We start from the raw sequence: 16,539 nt of genomic DNA, 5'->3' as shown, positions 1-16,539 counted from the left end.
TTTTGAATTAGTGTTTTCTTTTTTTCTGGCTATATACACAGGAGTGGAATTGCTGGATCATATGCTAGTTCTATTTTTAGTTTTTTTAAGGTACCTCCATACTGCTCTCCATTGTGGCTGCACCAATTTACGTTCCCACCAACAGTGTATGAGGGTTCCCTTTTCTCCATATCCTCTCCAGCATTGTTGTTTGTAGACTTTTGATGATAGCCATTCTGACAGGTGTGAAGTGGTTTTGATTTGCATTTCTCTAATAATTAGCAATATTGAGAATCTTTTCATGTGCCTATTAGCCGTCTATATGTTGTCTTTGGGAAAATGTCTATTCAAGTCTTCCACCCATTTTTTTTAATGGATTGTTTGTTTTTTTGATATTGAGTTGTATGAGCTGTTTGCATATTTTGGATATTAACCCCTTGTCAGTCACATCATTTGCAAATATATTCTCCCATTCCATATGTTGTCTTTTTAGCAAGCACCATGTTGTTTTGATCACTGTGCTTTTGTTAGTACATTTCAAAATCAGGAAATGTGAGACTGCCAAGTTTCTTTTGAAGGTTGTTTTGACTGTTTGTGGGTCCTTTGAGATGCCATATGAATTTTTCTATTTCTGTAAAAAACATTGGGATTTTAATGTGGATTACATTGAATCTGTAGGTTGCTTTGAGTAGTACTGATATCTTAACAATATTGTCTTCCAGTCTGTGAACATGGAATGTCTTTCCATTTATATGTGTTTTTACTTTATTTCAACAATGTTTTATAGGTTTTGGGGTATAAGTCATTCTCCCTTCCCTCCCCCCCCATTAAGTTTATTCCTAAGCATTTTATTATTTTTGACGCTATTGTAAATGGAATTTTTTTCTTAATTTCCATCTTGAATTGTTCATTGTAAGTGTATAGAAACAACTGATTTTTGTGTTTTGATTGTGTACCCAGCGACATGCTGAATCCATTTATTCTAACATGGTTTTTTTGTGGAATATTTGTTTTTCTTCATATAAGATCATGCTGTCTGAACAGAGAGAATTTTACTTCTTCCTTTCCAATGTGGATGCCTTTTATTTATTCTTCTTGCCCAATTGCTCTGGCTATGACTTTCTATGTTGAATAAAAGTGGCAAAAGTGGGCATCCTTATCTTGTTCCTGATGTTAGAGGAAAAGACTTGTCTTTCATCATTGAGTATGATGTTCATTGTGGGCTTTTCATATATGGCTTTAATATATTGAGGCAGTTTCCTTTAATTCCTAACTTTTTGAGTGTTTTTATCATGAAAGAATGTTGAAATTTTTTTGAATGCATTTTCTTCATCAGTTGCGGTGATCTGTGTTTTTTCCTTCATTCTGTTAATGGGGTGTATCACATTGATTGAATTTGTATATTGAACCATCTTTCCATTCTTAGAATGTTATACTGAGTAATGGTTTATAATTCTTTTAGTGTACCATTGAATTTTGTTTGCTAGTATTCTGTTGAGGATTTTTGCCTCAGTATCCATGGGGGATATTGATCTGTAGTTTTCCTGTGGTATCTTTGTCTGGCTTTGGTATCAGATTAATGCTGACCTCATATATTAAGTTTGTGGAAGTATTTCCTTTTCTTCAGTTTTTGGGAAGAATTTGAGGAGGATTGGTGTTCTCTTTTAAATGTTTGAAGAAGAAACTATCTGATCCTGGGCTTTTGTTGTTGTTGTGGGTTTTTGATTAATGATGAAATCTCATTACTAATTATAGATCTGTTCAGATTATGCATTTCTTCATGATTCATTAGTGGTAGGATGAGTGTTTTTAGGAATTTATCCATTTTATCTAGGCTATCAAATTTGTTGACATACAGCTGTTCATAGTATTCTTACAATCCTTTTTATTTTTGTAAAATTGGTAGTACTATCCCCTCCTTCATTTCTCATTTTAGTTACAGTTGACTCTTGAACAATGCAGCGGTTAGGGGCATCGAACCCCCACACAGTCGAAAATCTGCATATAACTTTACAATTGGCCTTCCATATCTGTGGTTCACATTCTTGGATTCAGCTATCAATGGATCATGTAGTACTGAAGTACGTACTTATTGGAAAAAAATCCACATGTAAGTGGATCCACAAAATTCAAACCTGTGTTGTTCAAGGGTCAATTGTATTTGACTCTTCTCTCTTTTTCTTGGTCAGGCTAGCTAATGATTTATCAATTTTGTTGAACTTTTTTGTTTCTTGTAACAGCTTTTGACTTAAAGTCTGTTTTGTCTAATATCAGTATAGCTATTTCTGCTCTCTTGGTTATTATTTGCATGGGAAATCTTTTTTAATCCTTTCACTTTTGAGCTATGTGTGGTTTCAAGCTTTTGGTTTCATCAATTTTCTCTTGGTTTTCTGTTCTTTGTTTTGCTTATGTCTGTTCTAAACTTTATTATTTCATTCCTTCTGGTAGCTTTGGGTGTAGTTAATCTTTTTCTGTTTCTTTAAGATGCAAATTTAGGTTGTTGATTTGGGATTATTTCTTCCTTTTTTTTTTTTTTTTTTGCGGGTACGAGGGCCTCTCACTGTTGTGGCCTCTCCCGTTGCAGAGCACAGGCTCCGGACACGCAGACTCAGCAGCCACAGCTCACGAGCCCAGCTGCTTTGCGGCATGTGGGATCCTCCCGGACCAGGGCATGAACCCGCGTCCCCTGCATCGGCAGGCAGACTCTCAACTACTGCGCCACCTGGGAAGCCCATTTCTTCCTTTTTAATGTAAACATTTACTGCTATAATTTGTCTCCCAGGACTGCTCTTGCTGCATCCCATACATTTTGGTATGTTGTTTCCATTTTAATTTTTCTTAAATTGTTTTAAAATTTTTCTTGTGATTTCTTCTTTGATTCATTGCTTGAGTGTGTTAATTTTCATATATTTGTGGATTTTTTTTTTTTTTTTTTGGCTGTGTTGGGTGTTCGTTGCTGCGCGCGGGCTTTCTCTAGTTGTGGAGAGCGGGGGCTACTCTTCGTTGCAGTGCGCAGGCTTCTCATTGCAGTGGCTTCTCTCGTTGTGGAGCACGGGCTGTAGGTGCGTGGGCTTCCGTAGTTGTGGCACATAGGCTCAGTAGTTGTGGTGCACGGGCTTAGTTGCTCCGTGGCATGTGGGATCTTCCCAGACCAGGGCTTGAACCCGTGTCCCCTGCATTGGCAGGTGGATTCTCAACCACTGTGCCACCAGGGAAGCCCCTATTTGTGGATTTTTTAGTTTTCCTTCTGCTGTTGATTTCTGGATTCATTCCACTCATTCCATCAGGAAACATAGCTTATATAATTTCAATCTTTTAAAATTTATTTAGATTCTTTTGTTGCCTAACAGTCTTATACTGGAAAATGTTCCCTGCGCACTTGAGGAAATTGTGTATTCTGTTGTTGGGTAAGGGTGTTCTGTATATATTTGTTAAGTTCAATTCATCTATTTTCTTGTTAACCTTCTGTCTGGTTGTTCCATCCATTACTAAAGTTGTGTATTGAAGCCGCCTACTAATACTATAGAGCTGTCTATTTCTCTCTTCAATTATGTTAGTGTTTGCTTCATATGTTTTTGATTTCTGATGTTTGGTGCATATATGTTTATAACTTTTATATCTTCTTAGTGAATTGACCCTTTTATCATCTTATAATGCCCTTTTTTGTTTCTTGTAACAGCTTTTGACTTAAAGTCTGTTATGTCTAATATCAGTATAGCTATTTCTGCTCTCTTTTGCTTATTATTCACAAGGGAAATCTTTTTTAATCCTTTCACTTGTGAGCTATGTGTGGCATTAGACCTAACATAGAGGGACCCTGTTTTTGTTTGTTTTTGTTTTTTTAAATCCCTTTTGTCCATCTGTGTCTTTTGATTGGGAAGTTTAAACTGTTTACACTTAAAGCAATTACTGATAGGGAAGGATTTACTATTGCTGTTTTGTTCATTATTTTATGTCTTATGACTTTTTGTTTCTCTTTTTTTCTTATTGCTTTCTTTGTGTTCAATTTTTTTGTAGTGATGTGTTTTGTTTTTTTTTTTTTCCGGTACGTGGGCCTCTCACTGTTGTGGCCTCTCCCGTTGTGGAGCACAGGCTCCGGACGCGCAGGCTCAGCGGCCATGGCTCACGGGCACAGTTGCTCCACAGCATGTGGGATCTTCCCGGACCGGGGCACGAACCCGTGTCCCCTGCTTCGGCAGGCGGACTCTCAACCACTGCACCACCAGGGAAGCCCAGTGATGTGTTTTGATTCCCTTATTTCCTTTTGTTTATAGTCTATAGATATTTCCTTTGTGGTTCCACAGGGATTACATATAATATCTTAACGTTATAACAGTATATTTTAAACTGATACTGACTTAAATTCAATTGCATACAGTAACTTTACTCCTTTACAGCTTGCCTCCCCATCTTTGTTATTGATGTTAAAAAAAAAAAAACATGACATCTTTATATAGTATGTATCTAGTAACATAGCTTTATAACTTTTTAATCTTTTTGTCTTTTAAACCCTGTAAAAATAAAAAATGGAGTTAAAAAGTTGAACCACAATAGTACTGGTTTTTATATTTGCCCATGTATCTTTGTTTATTGGAGAACTTTATATTTTTATATGGCTTCATGTTAGCACCTAGCATCCTTTCTTTTTAACTTGAAGGACTCCCTTTGAAACTTCTTGTAAGGCAGCTCTGCTGGTAATGAACTCCCTCAGCTTTTGTTTATCAGAGAATATCTTAATTTTCCCCTCATTTTTTCTGGATATAATGCTCTTGATTGACAGTTTTTGTTATAATTCAGCACTTTAAATATATTATTCCCCTGTTTTCTGGCTTACAGTGTTTCTGCTGAGAAATCTACTGATAATCTTATTGAGGATCCTATGTACATGTCAAGTTGCTTTTCTCTTGTTGCCTTTAATAGTCTCTCTTTGATTATTGTGTTTCTTGTTTGAGATTCTTGAATTTATATATCCATGTCTTTCTTCAAATTTGGGAGGTTTCTGGCTATTATTTCTTCAAATAAGCTCTCTACCCATTTATCTGTCCTCCTTGTGGACTCCCATGATTAACGATATATTGACCCCCTTAATGATGTCCCATAAGTCCCTTAGCCTCTGTTCACTTTTCCTCATCTTTTTTTTTTTACTCCTAACTGTGTATTTTCAAATGACCTGTCTTCAAGTTTTCTGATTCATTCTTTTGCCTGTTCAAGTCTGCTTTTGATTTTCTCTAGTGAGTTTTCAATCCAGTTATTCCTTATATCTCCGTTGGGGTGTGTGTGTGTGTTTTCTACTTTCTTTCAAGACTTGTTGTAGTTGATCTCATGTACATACAACATTGAATAAGGTTAAGGTGTGCAACATGTTGGTTTGATACATTTATATATTGCAGTATGGTTACCACCATAGCTTTAGCTGACACCTCTATCGATTAACGTCAATATCGTTTCTTTTTTGTGGTGAGAATGTTTAAGATTTAGTTTCTCAGCAGTTGTTGAAATATATAATACACTATTTTGACTGTAGTCACCATGCGCTACATTAGATCTCCATAACTTAATTATCATAGTTGCAAGTTTATGTCCTTTAACAACATCTCCCCAATTCTCCCACATTCCAGTCCCTGGTAGCCACCATTCTACTCTGTTTCTACAAGTTTGGGTTTTTTAGATTCTTCACATAAATGATGTCGTACAGTGTTCATCTTTCTCTGTCTGGCTTATCTCACTAACCATAAGCCCCTCAGAGGGAGTCCATCCTTGTTGTTTCAAGTTTGTTTCTTACTCATGGCTTAATATTCCATTGTATATATGAACCACATCTTTATCCATTCATCTTGATGACACTTAGGTTGTTTCCATATTTTGGCTATTGTGAATAATGCTGCAATAAACATGCAAGTGCAGAAATCTTTTTTCTTTAATCTTTTTATTTATTTGGTTGTGCCAGCTCTTAGTTGCAGCAGGTGGGCTCCTTCGTTGTGGCTCACAGTCTCCTTAGTTGCGTCTCACTGGCTCCTTAGATGTGGCATGTGAACTCTTAGTTGCGCATGCATGAGGGATCTAGTTACCTGACCAGGGATCAAACCTTGGCCCCCTGCATTGGGAGTGCAGAGTCTTAACCACTGCACCACCAGGGAAGTCCCGCAGAAATCTTTTTGATATCCCATTTTCTTTGCCTTTGGATGTATATGAAGAAGTGGGTTTTCTGGATCATATTCAAGATTTTTTCCTTTTATTTTCTGCAGTTTGATTATGGTATTCCTAGGTGTAGATTTTTTATTTCCCTGCTTGATATTTTCTGAGCTTCCTGGATCTGTGGTTTGGTGTCTTTATCATTAATTTCAGAAGTTTCTCAGCCATTATTGCTCCAAATATATGTGTATATTTTTGTTCCTCTCTCCTTTTTTGCCTTCTGGTATTTCCATTAGGCATATGTTACAGCTTTTATAATTGTCCTACAGTTCTTGGACATTCTGTTTCATTATTTTTATTTTACTTTATTTTTCTCTTTGCATTTCAGTTTGGAAGTTTATATTTACATATCCTCAAGCTTGCTGATTTTTTTTGATGTAAAATGACTTAAACTTTATTTAAAATGTGCATTTCAGAACTGTTCAGTATTGTAAATTTATGAACAGACCCAGCGAAATAAGATAGAAATTATCACATAATCACTTGTATTTTATTTTTATTTTTAATTGATTTTTTCATTGAAGGAAAGATTCTTTAAATCCAATAGTGCTCTACAGTTTTCAAAAGTTTCACACATACAATTTCATATAATCCCATAATAACCATAATAATCTTTTTCCCCCCAACCCCCTATATTGTTTCTTTCTCCTTCCCTCTCTCCACTGGTAACCACTAGTTTGTTCTCTGTATCTGTGAGTCTGCTTCTTATTTGTTTTATTCACTAGCTTGCTGTATTTTTTTTTGATTCCACATATAAGTGATATATAGTATTTGTCTTTCTCTGATTTATGTCGCTTAGCATAATGCCTTCCAAGTCCATCCATGTTGCTGCAATGGCAATATTTTATTCTTTTTTATGGCTAGGTATTATTCCATTGTATATATATACCACATCTTCTTAATCTATTCATCTGTTGATGGACACTTAAGTTGCTTCCGTATCTTGGCAATTGTAAATGATGCTGCTATGAACACTGGGGTGCATGTATATTTTCTAATTAGTGTTTTGGGTTTTTTTCAGATATATACCCAAGGAGTGGAATTGCTGGGTCATCTGGTAGTTCTGTTTTCCATTTTTTGAGAAACCTTCATACTGTGTTCCACAGTGGCTGCACCAATTTACATTCCCACCTACAGTGTACAAGGGTTCCCTTTCCTCCATATCCTTGCCAACATTTGTTACTTGTCTTCTTTTTGATGATAGCCATTCTGACAGGTGTGAGGTGATATCTTATTGTGGTTTTGATTTGCATTTCCCTGATGATTAATGATGTTGAGCATGTTTTCATATGCCTGTTGGCCATCTGCTTGTCTTCTTTGGGAAAATGTCTATTCAGTTCTTTTGCCCATTTTTTTTTTTTTTGTGGTACGCGGGCCTCTCACTGTTGTGGCCTCTCCCGTTGCGGAGCACAGGCTCCGGACGCACAGGCTCAGCGGCCATGGCTCACGGGCCTAGCGGCCCTGCAGCATGTGGGATCTTCCCGGACCAGGGCACAAGCTCATGTCCCCTGCATTGGCAAGTGGACTCTCAACCACTGCGCCACCAGGGAAGCCCTCTTTTGCCCATTTTTAATCTTTTTTTTTTTTTGTGTGTGTGTCCTTGTTTGTTTTGCTACACCATGCAGCATGCAGGATCTTAGTTCCCCAACCAGGGATTGAACCTGGGCCCCATGCAGTGGAAGCGTGGAGTTCCAACATCTGGACCACCAAGGAATTCCCCGGGTTTTTTTTTTTGATGTTGAGTTGTATGAGCTGTTAATATATGTTGGATGTTAACTCCTTATCAGTCATTTCATTTATAAATATTTTCTCCCATTCAGTAGGTTGTCTTTTTGTTTTGTTGATGGTTTCCTTTGCTGTGCAAAAGCTTTTAAGTTTAATTGGTTTTTTTGTTTGTTTGTTTGTTTGTTTTGCGTTTGTTTCCTTTGCTTTAGAAGATGGATCCAAAAAATATTGCTGCAATTTATGTCAAAGAGTGTTCTGCCTATGTTTTCCTCTAGGAGTTTGATAGTATCCGGTCTTACATTTAGGTCTTTAATTCATTTTGAGTTTATTTTTGTATATGGTGTTAGAAAATGTTCTAATTTTGTTCTTTTACGTGTAGCTGTCCAGTTTTCTTAGCACCACTTGTTGAAGAGACTGTGTTTTCTTCATTGTATATTCTTGTCTTCTTTCTCTTAGATTAATTGACCATAAGTGTGTGGGTTTATTTCTGGGCTCTCCTCTTACATTGATTAATGTGTCTGTTTTTGTGCCAGTACCAGTACTGTTTTGATTACTGTAGCTTTGTAGTATAGTTTGAAGTCAGAGAGTGTGATTACTCCAGCTCTGTTCTTCTTTCTCAAGATTGTTTTGGCTATTCAAGCTCTTTTGTGTTTCCATGAAAATTTAAAAATTATTTGTTCTAGTTCTGTGGAAAATGCCATTGGTATTTTGATAGGGATTGCATAGAATCTACTTTGCCTTGGGTAGTATGGCTATTTTAACAGTATTAATTCTTTCAATCCAAGAACGTGGTATATCTTTTCATCTGTTTGTGTCATCTTCTGTTTCTTTCATTCGTGTCTTATATAGTCTTCTGAATACAGGTCTTTTACCTGCTTGGGTAGATATATTCCTAGGTATTTTATTCTTTTTGATGCGATAGTAAATTGGATTGTTTCCTTATTTTCTCTTTGATACTTTGTTGTTAGTGTATAAAATTACAACAGCTTTCTGTATGTAATTTTGTATCCTATAGCATTACTGGATTTGTTGATGAGCTATAGTAGTTTTCTGGTGGTGTCTTAAAGATTTCCTGTGTATAGTACCATGTTATCTGAAAACAGTGACAATTTTACTTCTTCCTTTCCAATTTGGATTCCTTTTATTTCTTTTTCTTCTCTGATTGCTGTGGCTAGAACTTCCAAACCTACATTGAGTAAATATGGTGAGAGTGAATGTCCTTGTCGTGTTCTTGATCTCAGAGGAAATGCTTTTAGCTTTTCAGCATTGAGTATGATGGTAGCTGTGGGTTTGTAATCATATATTACAGACAAAATGGATGTTGAATTTTATCAAAAGTTTTTTCTTCATCTATTGAGATGATCATATGGTTTTTATTCTTCAGTTTGTTAATGTGCTGTAACACACTGATTGTTTTGTGGGTATTGAAAACTCCTTGCTTCCCTGGGATAAATCCCACTTGATCATGGTGTATGATTCTCTTAATGTATTGTTGGATTTGGTTTGCTGGTATTTTCTTGAGAATTTCTGCATCTGTGGTCATCAGTGATATTGGCCTGTAACTTTCTTTTATGGTATCTTTGGTTTTGGTATCAGGATGATGGTGGCCTCATAGAATGATTTTCGAAGTGTTCCTTCCTCTGCAATTTTTTGGAGTAGTTTAAGAAGGATAGGTGTTAACTCTAAGTGTTTGGTAGAATTCACCTGTGGAGCCATCTGGTCCTGGACTTTTGTTTTTTGGGAGCTTTTTAATCAGTTTCAATTTCAGTACTTGTACTTGGTCTGTTCATATTTTCTATTTCTTCCTGGTTCAGTCTTGGGAGATTGTACCTTTCTAAGAATTTGTCTATTTCTTCTAGGTTGTCCATTTTATTGGCATATAGTTGCTTGTAGTAGTCTCTTACGGTCCTTTGTATTTCTCTGGTGTCCGTTGTAACTTCTCCTTTCTCATTTCTAATTTTATTGATTTGAGTCCTCTCTTTTTTTCTTGATGAGTCTGGCTAAAGGTTTATCAATTTTGTTTAACTTTTCAAAGAATCAGCTTTTAGTTTTATTGTTCTTTTCTATTTTCTTGGTTTCTATTTCATTTATTTTTGCTTTGATCTTTATGATTTCTTTCCTTCTGCTAACTTTGAGTTTTGTTTGTTCTTTCTCTAGTTGCTTTAGGTGTAAGGTTAAGTTTTTTTAATTGAGATTTTTCCTGTTTCCCTGAGGTAAGCTTGCATCGCTATAAACTTCCCTCTCAGAACTGCTTTTGCTGTGTCCCATAGGTTTTGGATGGTCATTTTTTATCATTTTCATTTGTCTCTAGGTATTTTTAAATTTCTTCTTTGATTTCTTCAGTGATCCATTGGTTGTTTAGTAACATACTGATTAGTCCACATATTTGTGTTTTTTGCAATATTTTTCTTTCAGTTGTTTTCTCATCCCATAGTGTTGTGGTTGGAAAAGATGCTTGATATGATTTCAGGTTTCTTAAAGTTACTGAGACTTGCTTTGTGGCCCAACATGTGATCTATCCTGGAGAATGTTCTATGTGCACTTGAAAAGAATGTGTATTCTGCTGCTTTTGGACCAAATTCTCTATATGTATCAGTTAAGTTCAGGTAGTCTAGTCTGTCATTTAAGTCCAGTGTTACCTTATTGATTTCTGTCTGGATGATCTGTCCGTTGATGTACATGCGGGTGTTAAAATCCCTTACTGGGCTTCCCTGGTGGCACAGTGGTTGAGAATCTGCCTGCTAATGCAGGAGACACAGGTTCGAGCCCTGAATACATTGTTCTTTTACGTGTAGCTGTCCAGTTCTCTTAGCACAGGTTGCTCCCACATGCCGTGGAGCAACTAGGCCTGTGAGCCACAACTACTGAGCCTGCGCGTCTGGAGCCTGTACTCCGCAACAAGAGAGGCCGCGATAGTGAGAGTCCCGCACACCACGCTGAAGAGTGGCCCCCGCTTGCCACAACTAGAGAAAGCCCTCACACAGAAACAAAGACCCAACACAGCATAAATAAATTAATAAACTCCTACCCCCAACATCTTAAAAAAAATAAAAAATAAAAATCCCTTACTATTATCATGTTACTGTCGATTCCTCCTTTTACGTCTTTTAATATTTGCCTTATATTATTTAGGTGGTCTTGTCTTGGGTTAACGTATATTTACAATTGTATCTTTTTCTTGGTTTGATCCTTTGATCAGTATATAGTGTCCTATTTTGTTTTTTATAATAATCTTTATTTTAAAGTTGATTTTGTGTGATACAAGTATTACTAGTTGGGCTTTCTTTAGACTTTCATTTACATGGAATACCTTTTTTCATCCTCTCACTTTCAGTCTGTGTGTGTCTCTAGATCTGAAGTGAGTCTCTTGTAGACAGCATATATATGGGTCTTGTTTCTGTATCCATTCAGCCACTCTGTCTTTTGGTTGGAGCACTTAGTCCATTTACATTTAAGGTAATTATTGATATGTATGTTCTTATTGTCAGTTTGTTAACTGCTTTGAACTTATTTTCGTAGGTTCTTCCCCTTTCTCCTCTTGTTCTCTTCTCTTGTGATTTGATGAATATCTTTGTGTTTGGGATTCCTTTTTTGTGTGTGTATATCTATTGTAGATTTTTGGTTTGTGGTTACCATGATGTTTTTGTATAGCAATCTATACAAAGCATAATAGCCAAAAACTTCCCTAACGTGAAAAAGGAAGCACTCACTGAAGTCCAGGAAGTGCAGAGAGTCCCATACATGATAAACCCAAGGAGGAACACACTGAGACACATATTAGTCAAGCTGACAAAAGTTAAAGACAAAGAGAAAATATTAAAAGCAACAAGGGAAAAGCAACACATAAGAAGGAAATCCCCATAAGGTTATCAGCTTATTTTTCAGCAGGAATTCTGCAGGCTAGAAGAGAGTGACACAATATATCCAAAGTGATGAAAGGGTAAAGCCTATAATCAAGAATATTCTACCTAGCAAGGCTCTCCTTCTGATTTGATGGAGAGATGAAAAGCTTTACAAACAAGCAAAAGCTAAAAGAGTTCAGCACTACCAAACCAGCTTTACAACAAATGTTAAAGGAACTTCTCTAGGTGAAAAAAGAAAAGGCCACAATTCAAAGCAGGAATATTATTAAATGAAAAGACTCACAGGTAAAAGGCAAACATACAGTAAAGGTAGGAAATCATCCACACACAAAGCTAGTAGGGAGATTAAAAGACAAAAGTAGTAAAATCATCTATACCCACAATAAGCAGTTAAGGGATACACAAAACAATTAGATATAAAATGTGATATTAGAAACAGTCATTGTGAGAGGAGGAGAGTACAAATGCAAGTTTTTAAAAATGCATTTGAGATCAGCAACTTAAAACAATTGCATATATATATATACACACACACACCCATATATATATATATATATATGCTGGGTTGGCCAAATATATATATTGGGTTGGCTAAAATGTTCATTTGGGTTGTTCTGTACATCTTGTAGAACAACCCAAATGAACATTTTGGCTAACCCAATATATATATAGACTGCTATACAAAAACCTCATGGTAACCGGAAAAACCAAAAACCTAAAATCACTTGTACTTTAAATGGTACTACAAGCATCTAAAGTTAGTTTTATATGGAAATATTAACTTTGTTGGATATTTTAATGTCGTTATCTCTTAATCTTTTTTTTAGTGTCATGTATTTTTCATTTTGCTGCACTGTGAGCCCTTTTTTATTTAAGAAGATTTGATAGAAATATTTCTATCAAATTTAATTTTTTTAACCAGTATGTGGAGATATTGTATAACATTATAGACTTATTTAAAGCTATTTATAGAAGATACATTTTAATGTAAAATAATGTTTTACAGTATAGCACTTTTCAGCTGTACTCAGTGATTCATTTTATGTCTATATAGTATATTGACTCGAAAAAAAATTCAGAGCACAAAGTATATTGAAGGCTGCCAGTACAAAGAATTATCCATAAATGAAAAGTTCACGCTCTACATTTGAACATTACAGTAGAAAAAACAATAAGTGATACTCCATGTACCTATATCATTCACTGATTGGTCACTACCACAATGGATCAATAAGTTTGTCTAATTGTACAGCTTACCTTTATTAGATGTTTACTGATGTTTATTTCTTGTTTGTTTCCCCAGACGTTATGTGAACGTCTAGACAGCAGTTACTCATATACAAATTATTGCTTAAAAGTGAAGGCATTCATTTTGTGTAGCAGAATTAAAACAGCAAGATATGACAACATTCCAGTATCTCTAGGAAATCCTTGTTAACCTCACATTGATGGATTAAAAATTTCTTTGCAATTGTATTTAAACAAATATATTTAAATACAGTTCATTTTTTCCTATATTTTCTTACATCATGCTGTGTTGGTAAATTCATATTATTTGTATAATTTTAATAAAAATGTATTCATTAACAGTGAGCTACAACCGTAGAGGTCAGAACTTATAGTAAATGATGTTTTGGTCAGACATACAAGCTTAGACTAAGTTGAAGGATGAAGGTGAGCCAACAATCATAGTTGGATTCTGTTTCTGTTATGTACATTTTTATGATTATTTTCCTTAATATGACATTTAGGAATGATGTTTACCTAGCTTGTTAAAATAAAAGTTATTTGAAAATTTCAATTTTATTTTTTAATAATTTTTCTTTTTAGGAGCCGTAGCCCTGAAGAATCTTGAAATTAAAGAAAATGCCCTGGTAGGTTTTGACTATAAAAATTGTTGTATTAGTGCAGTTAGCTGCATAGACTTCTTCCTGATTTACTTTAACATCTTAAATTATTTAAGTTTGAGAAAAATTTTAAAAAGTAATTTTTGTAAAATGTGAATTTTGCAAAATTGACTTTTAATCTCCATAAAAGTACAAACTGACAGTGTAATTTTCCCCATTAAAAATACTTCTAAAATTTATCTCTTCCTATATGGTTTCATTTTAGATTGTTAATTTACCTCTCCAATCATCTTCAGGGTTTTTTTTCCCTAATACCATTTTAATCATTTTTTACTGTAGAATACAGTGGCGTGAATTACAGTGTTGTACAACTGTCATCAGTATGTATTTCTAAAACATTTTTGATACTCCAAGGGGAACCCTGTAACCAGTAAGAAATACCTAACTCCCCATTCCCTCTCTCCATATACCTTGCTAACTTCTACTTTTGTCTGTCTTAATTTGCCTATTCCAGGTACCTCATATAAATAGAATAATGCTATGTTTGTCATTTTGTGTCTAGTTTACTTAGCATAATTCCTTCAAGGTTCATCCATGTTGTAGCATTTATCAGAAAATCACTCCTTTATCTGGCTGAAAAATGTATGTATATGCCACATTTTGTCCATTTATCTGTGGATGGACACTTGGGTTGTTTCTGCCTTTTGTCTCTTGTGAATAATGCTACAATGAACATTAGCATACATGTCCGTTCAAGTTCTTACCTTCAGTTTCTGTGTGTAAATACCTAGGAGTGAAATTGCTGGATTATTTGGTTATTTTATGTTTAGCCTTTTCAGGAACTGCCACACTGCTTTCCATAGCAGTTGAACCATTTTACACAGGCGTACCTTGGAGATTTTGCAGGTTCATTTCCAGTCCACTGCAATAAAGTGAATACTATTGCAATAAAGCAAGTCACATGAATTTTTCCCAGTGCATATAAAAATTATATTTACTCATACTGTATTCTCAAAAACAAGTTTACATACCTCAATTAATAAATAACGCTATTGGGAAAGTGGCGCTGATAGATTTGCTTAACACAGAATTGCCACAAACCTTCAATTGGTTAAAAACAAACAAAAAAAACCCCCACAGTATCTGGGAAGCGCAACAAAGCAAAGTACAATAAATTGAGGTATGCCTAAATTCCCACCAGCAATGCATGAGGGTTCTAATTTCTCCACATCCTTGACAACATTTATTTTCTGGTTTTTGATAACAGCCATCCCAGTGGGAATGAAGTGGTATATCGTTTTGGTTTTCCTTTGCACTTCTCTAATGACTGTTGAGGCTGAGCATCTTTTCATGTGCTTATTGGCCATTTTTATATGTTCTTTGGAGAAATGTCTACTGAAAAGCATTGCTAATTTTTTAATCAAGTTTTTTTTTTTTTTGGTTTAGTTTCGGTTCTTTATATATTTTGGTTATTTCCCCTTATCAGAAGATATGATTTGCAAATACTTTCTCCCATTTTGTGGGTTGTCTTATGCCTCTGTTAACAGTGTTATGTACAATTTTTTATGCAAAAAAATTTAATTTTGATGAAATTGACTTTATCATTTAATTGTTGTTGTTGCCTGTGCCTTTCATGTGATATCCAAGAAATCATTGCCCAATCCAGTGTCCAGAAGATTTTACCTTTTGTTTTCTTCTAAGGTTTTATAGTTCTAGTTCTTATGTTAGGTATTTGGTTCATTCTGAGTTAATTTTTGTATATGGCATAAGATAAGGGTCCAACTGCATTCTTTTGCAAGTGGATATCCAGCTTTCCCAGCACCATTTATTGAAAAGGTTGTCCTTTCCCAATTGAATGGGGAGAAATTTATTTGAGGATGTTTTTTGCAAAGTGGAGTTTAATCTCCTTACAAATACAAACTGACAGTGGAATTTTCCACTTTCTTTTTCCTTTTTTCAAGCAGTGTAAAAGCTGTAGTGATTCTGGTATGGGTAACTTAGGGGTCAGTATTGCTGTAGAACTTTTTTGTAGTTATTTTAAGGTGATCAGCCTCTGAATTTTATGGATTTGAAGATAATATTGCAATTATGTATTTATAAATTTAAATAACTGTTGAGGGTAAAGAGAAGGTGTAAGTTAACTTAAATCCCTTAAGTAATTTTGGGAAGAAACAAATAGTCATCTGTTTTGTTGAACTGTATATGTACTAATATTTTACATATGTGTATTTTTTGTAGAGTCAACTGGATGTACCGTTTAAAATTAAAGTTGGCCATATAGGTAAGCTATCCTTAGTATTTGAATGTCCTTCTTGTCGGACATGCAACCAGAATAATATGTCTAATATCTCTATAATGTGATATTTATAATGTTTCTGAGAATAAATTAAAAGCATTATGTGTTTTCATCTATGTAGAGCTTAGTTGTGTAACTTAAAAATGCTGTCCATGAATCCCTTGTTTAATACTGGTGAAATTATGCATATTGTTAAGTGTTAAAATGAGTTGAGATCAAAGCATTAAATCTAATAGCATGATTGTCTCAGTTTCTTAGGTTTCTGACTAGTTATCCTTGCTGTATTCCGATTGGCCATGGATATGTGGTATAAGGAGTAGGGTCTGGATCATCCAGGCAGTATGGCTAGGAACCAATCAAAAACCTAGTTTCCGCTCTGGAAGTTTTCTAGTTTTCTAGGAAACACTGTGCTATCTTTCTTGTTTTGTATTACTTTTCCAGTTTTTGTAGTTTACATATTAAATGTACTGGTTGAACAGAAATAATTGATTCAAATATGATGTTTTAACATGTTTAATAAAGACATGTATGTTTGGTTTCTTAAATTATTTTGGTTTATTTAACTTTATTGTTTAAACTTTATTGGTTTAAGTATTGTGCAAGATGATAGTGTTATTATTTGTGACTTGGAAGTTTT

The 16,539-nt window shown here is 35.0% G+C and overlaps 1 protein-coding gene across 3 annotated transcripts in view; it reads left to right on the top strand.

Annotated features, from left to right (window-relative positions):
• Positions 1-16,539, top strand: part of VPS13A (vacuolar protein sorting 13 homolog A) — a 237,350-nt gene that overhangs the window by 11,648 nt on the left and 209,163 nt on the right. For all 3 annotated transcript variants that reach the window (XR_003432630.1, XR_003432629.1, XM_027105654.1), the window contains exons 2-3: positions 13,590-13,633; positions 15,845-15,887. Coding sequence is in view for 1 of the 3 variants with exons in the window: in XM_027105654.1 (XP_026961455.1) it covers positions 13,590-13,633; positions 15,845-15,887 (87 nt within the window). In the remaining 2 variants the exon portion in view is untranslated. The remainder of the gene's footprint in view (positions 1-13,589; positions 13,634-15,844; positions 15,888-16,539) is intronic.

Source organism: Aethalodelphis obliquidens, unplaced genomic scaffold (assembly GCF_003676395.1).
Source record: "Aethalodelphis obliquidens isolate GAN/ISIS:26980383/991018 unplaced genomic scaffold, ASM367639v1 scaffold7, whole genome shotgun sequence".
NCBI classification, from domain to species: Eukaryota; Metazoa; Chordata; class Mammalia; order Artiodactyla; family Delphinidae; genus Aethalodelphis; species Aethalodelphis obliquidens.
Note: the sequence above shows the minus strand (reverse complement) of the source record. Positions and strands in the feature narration are given on the sequence as shown.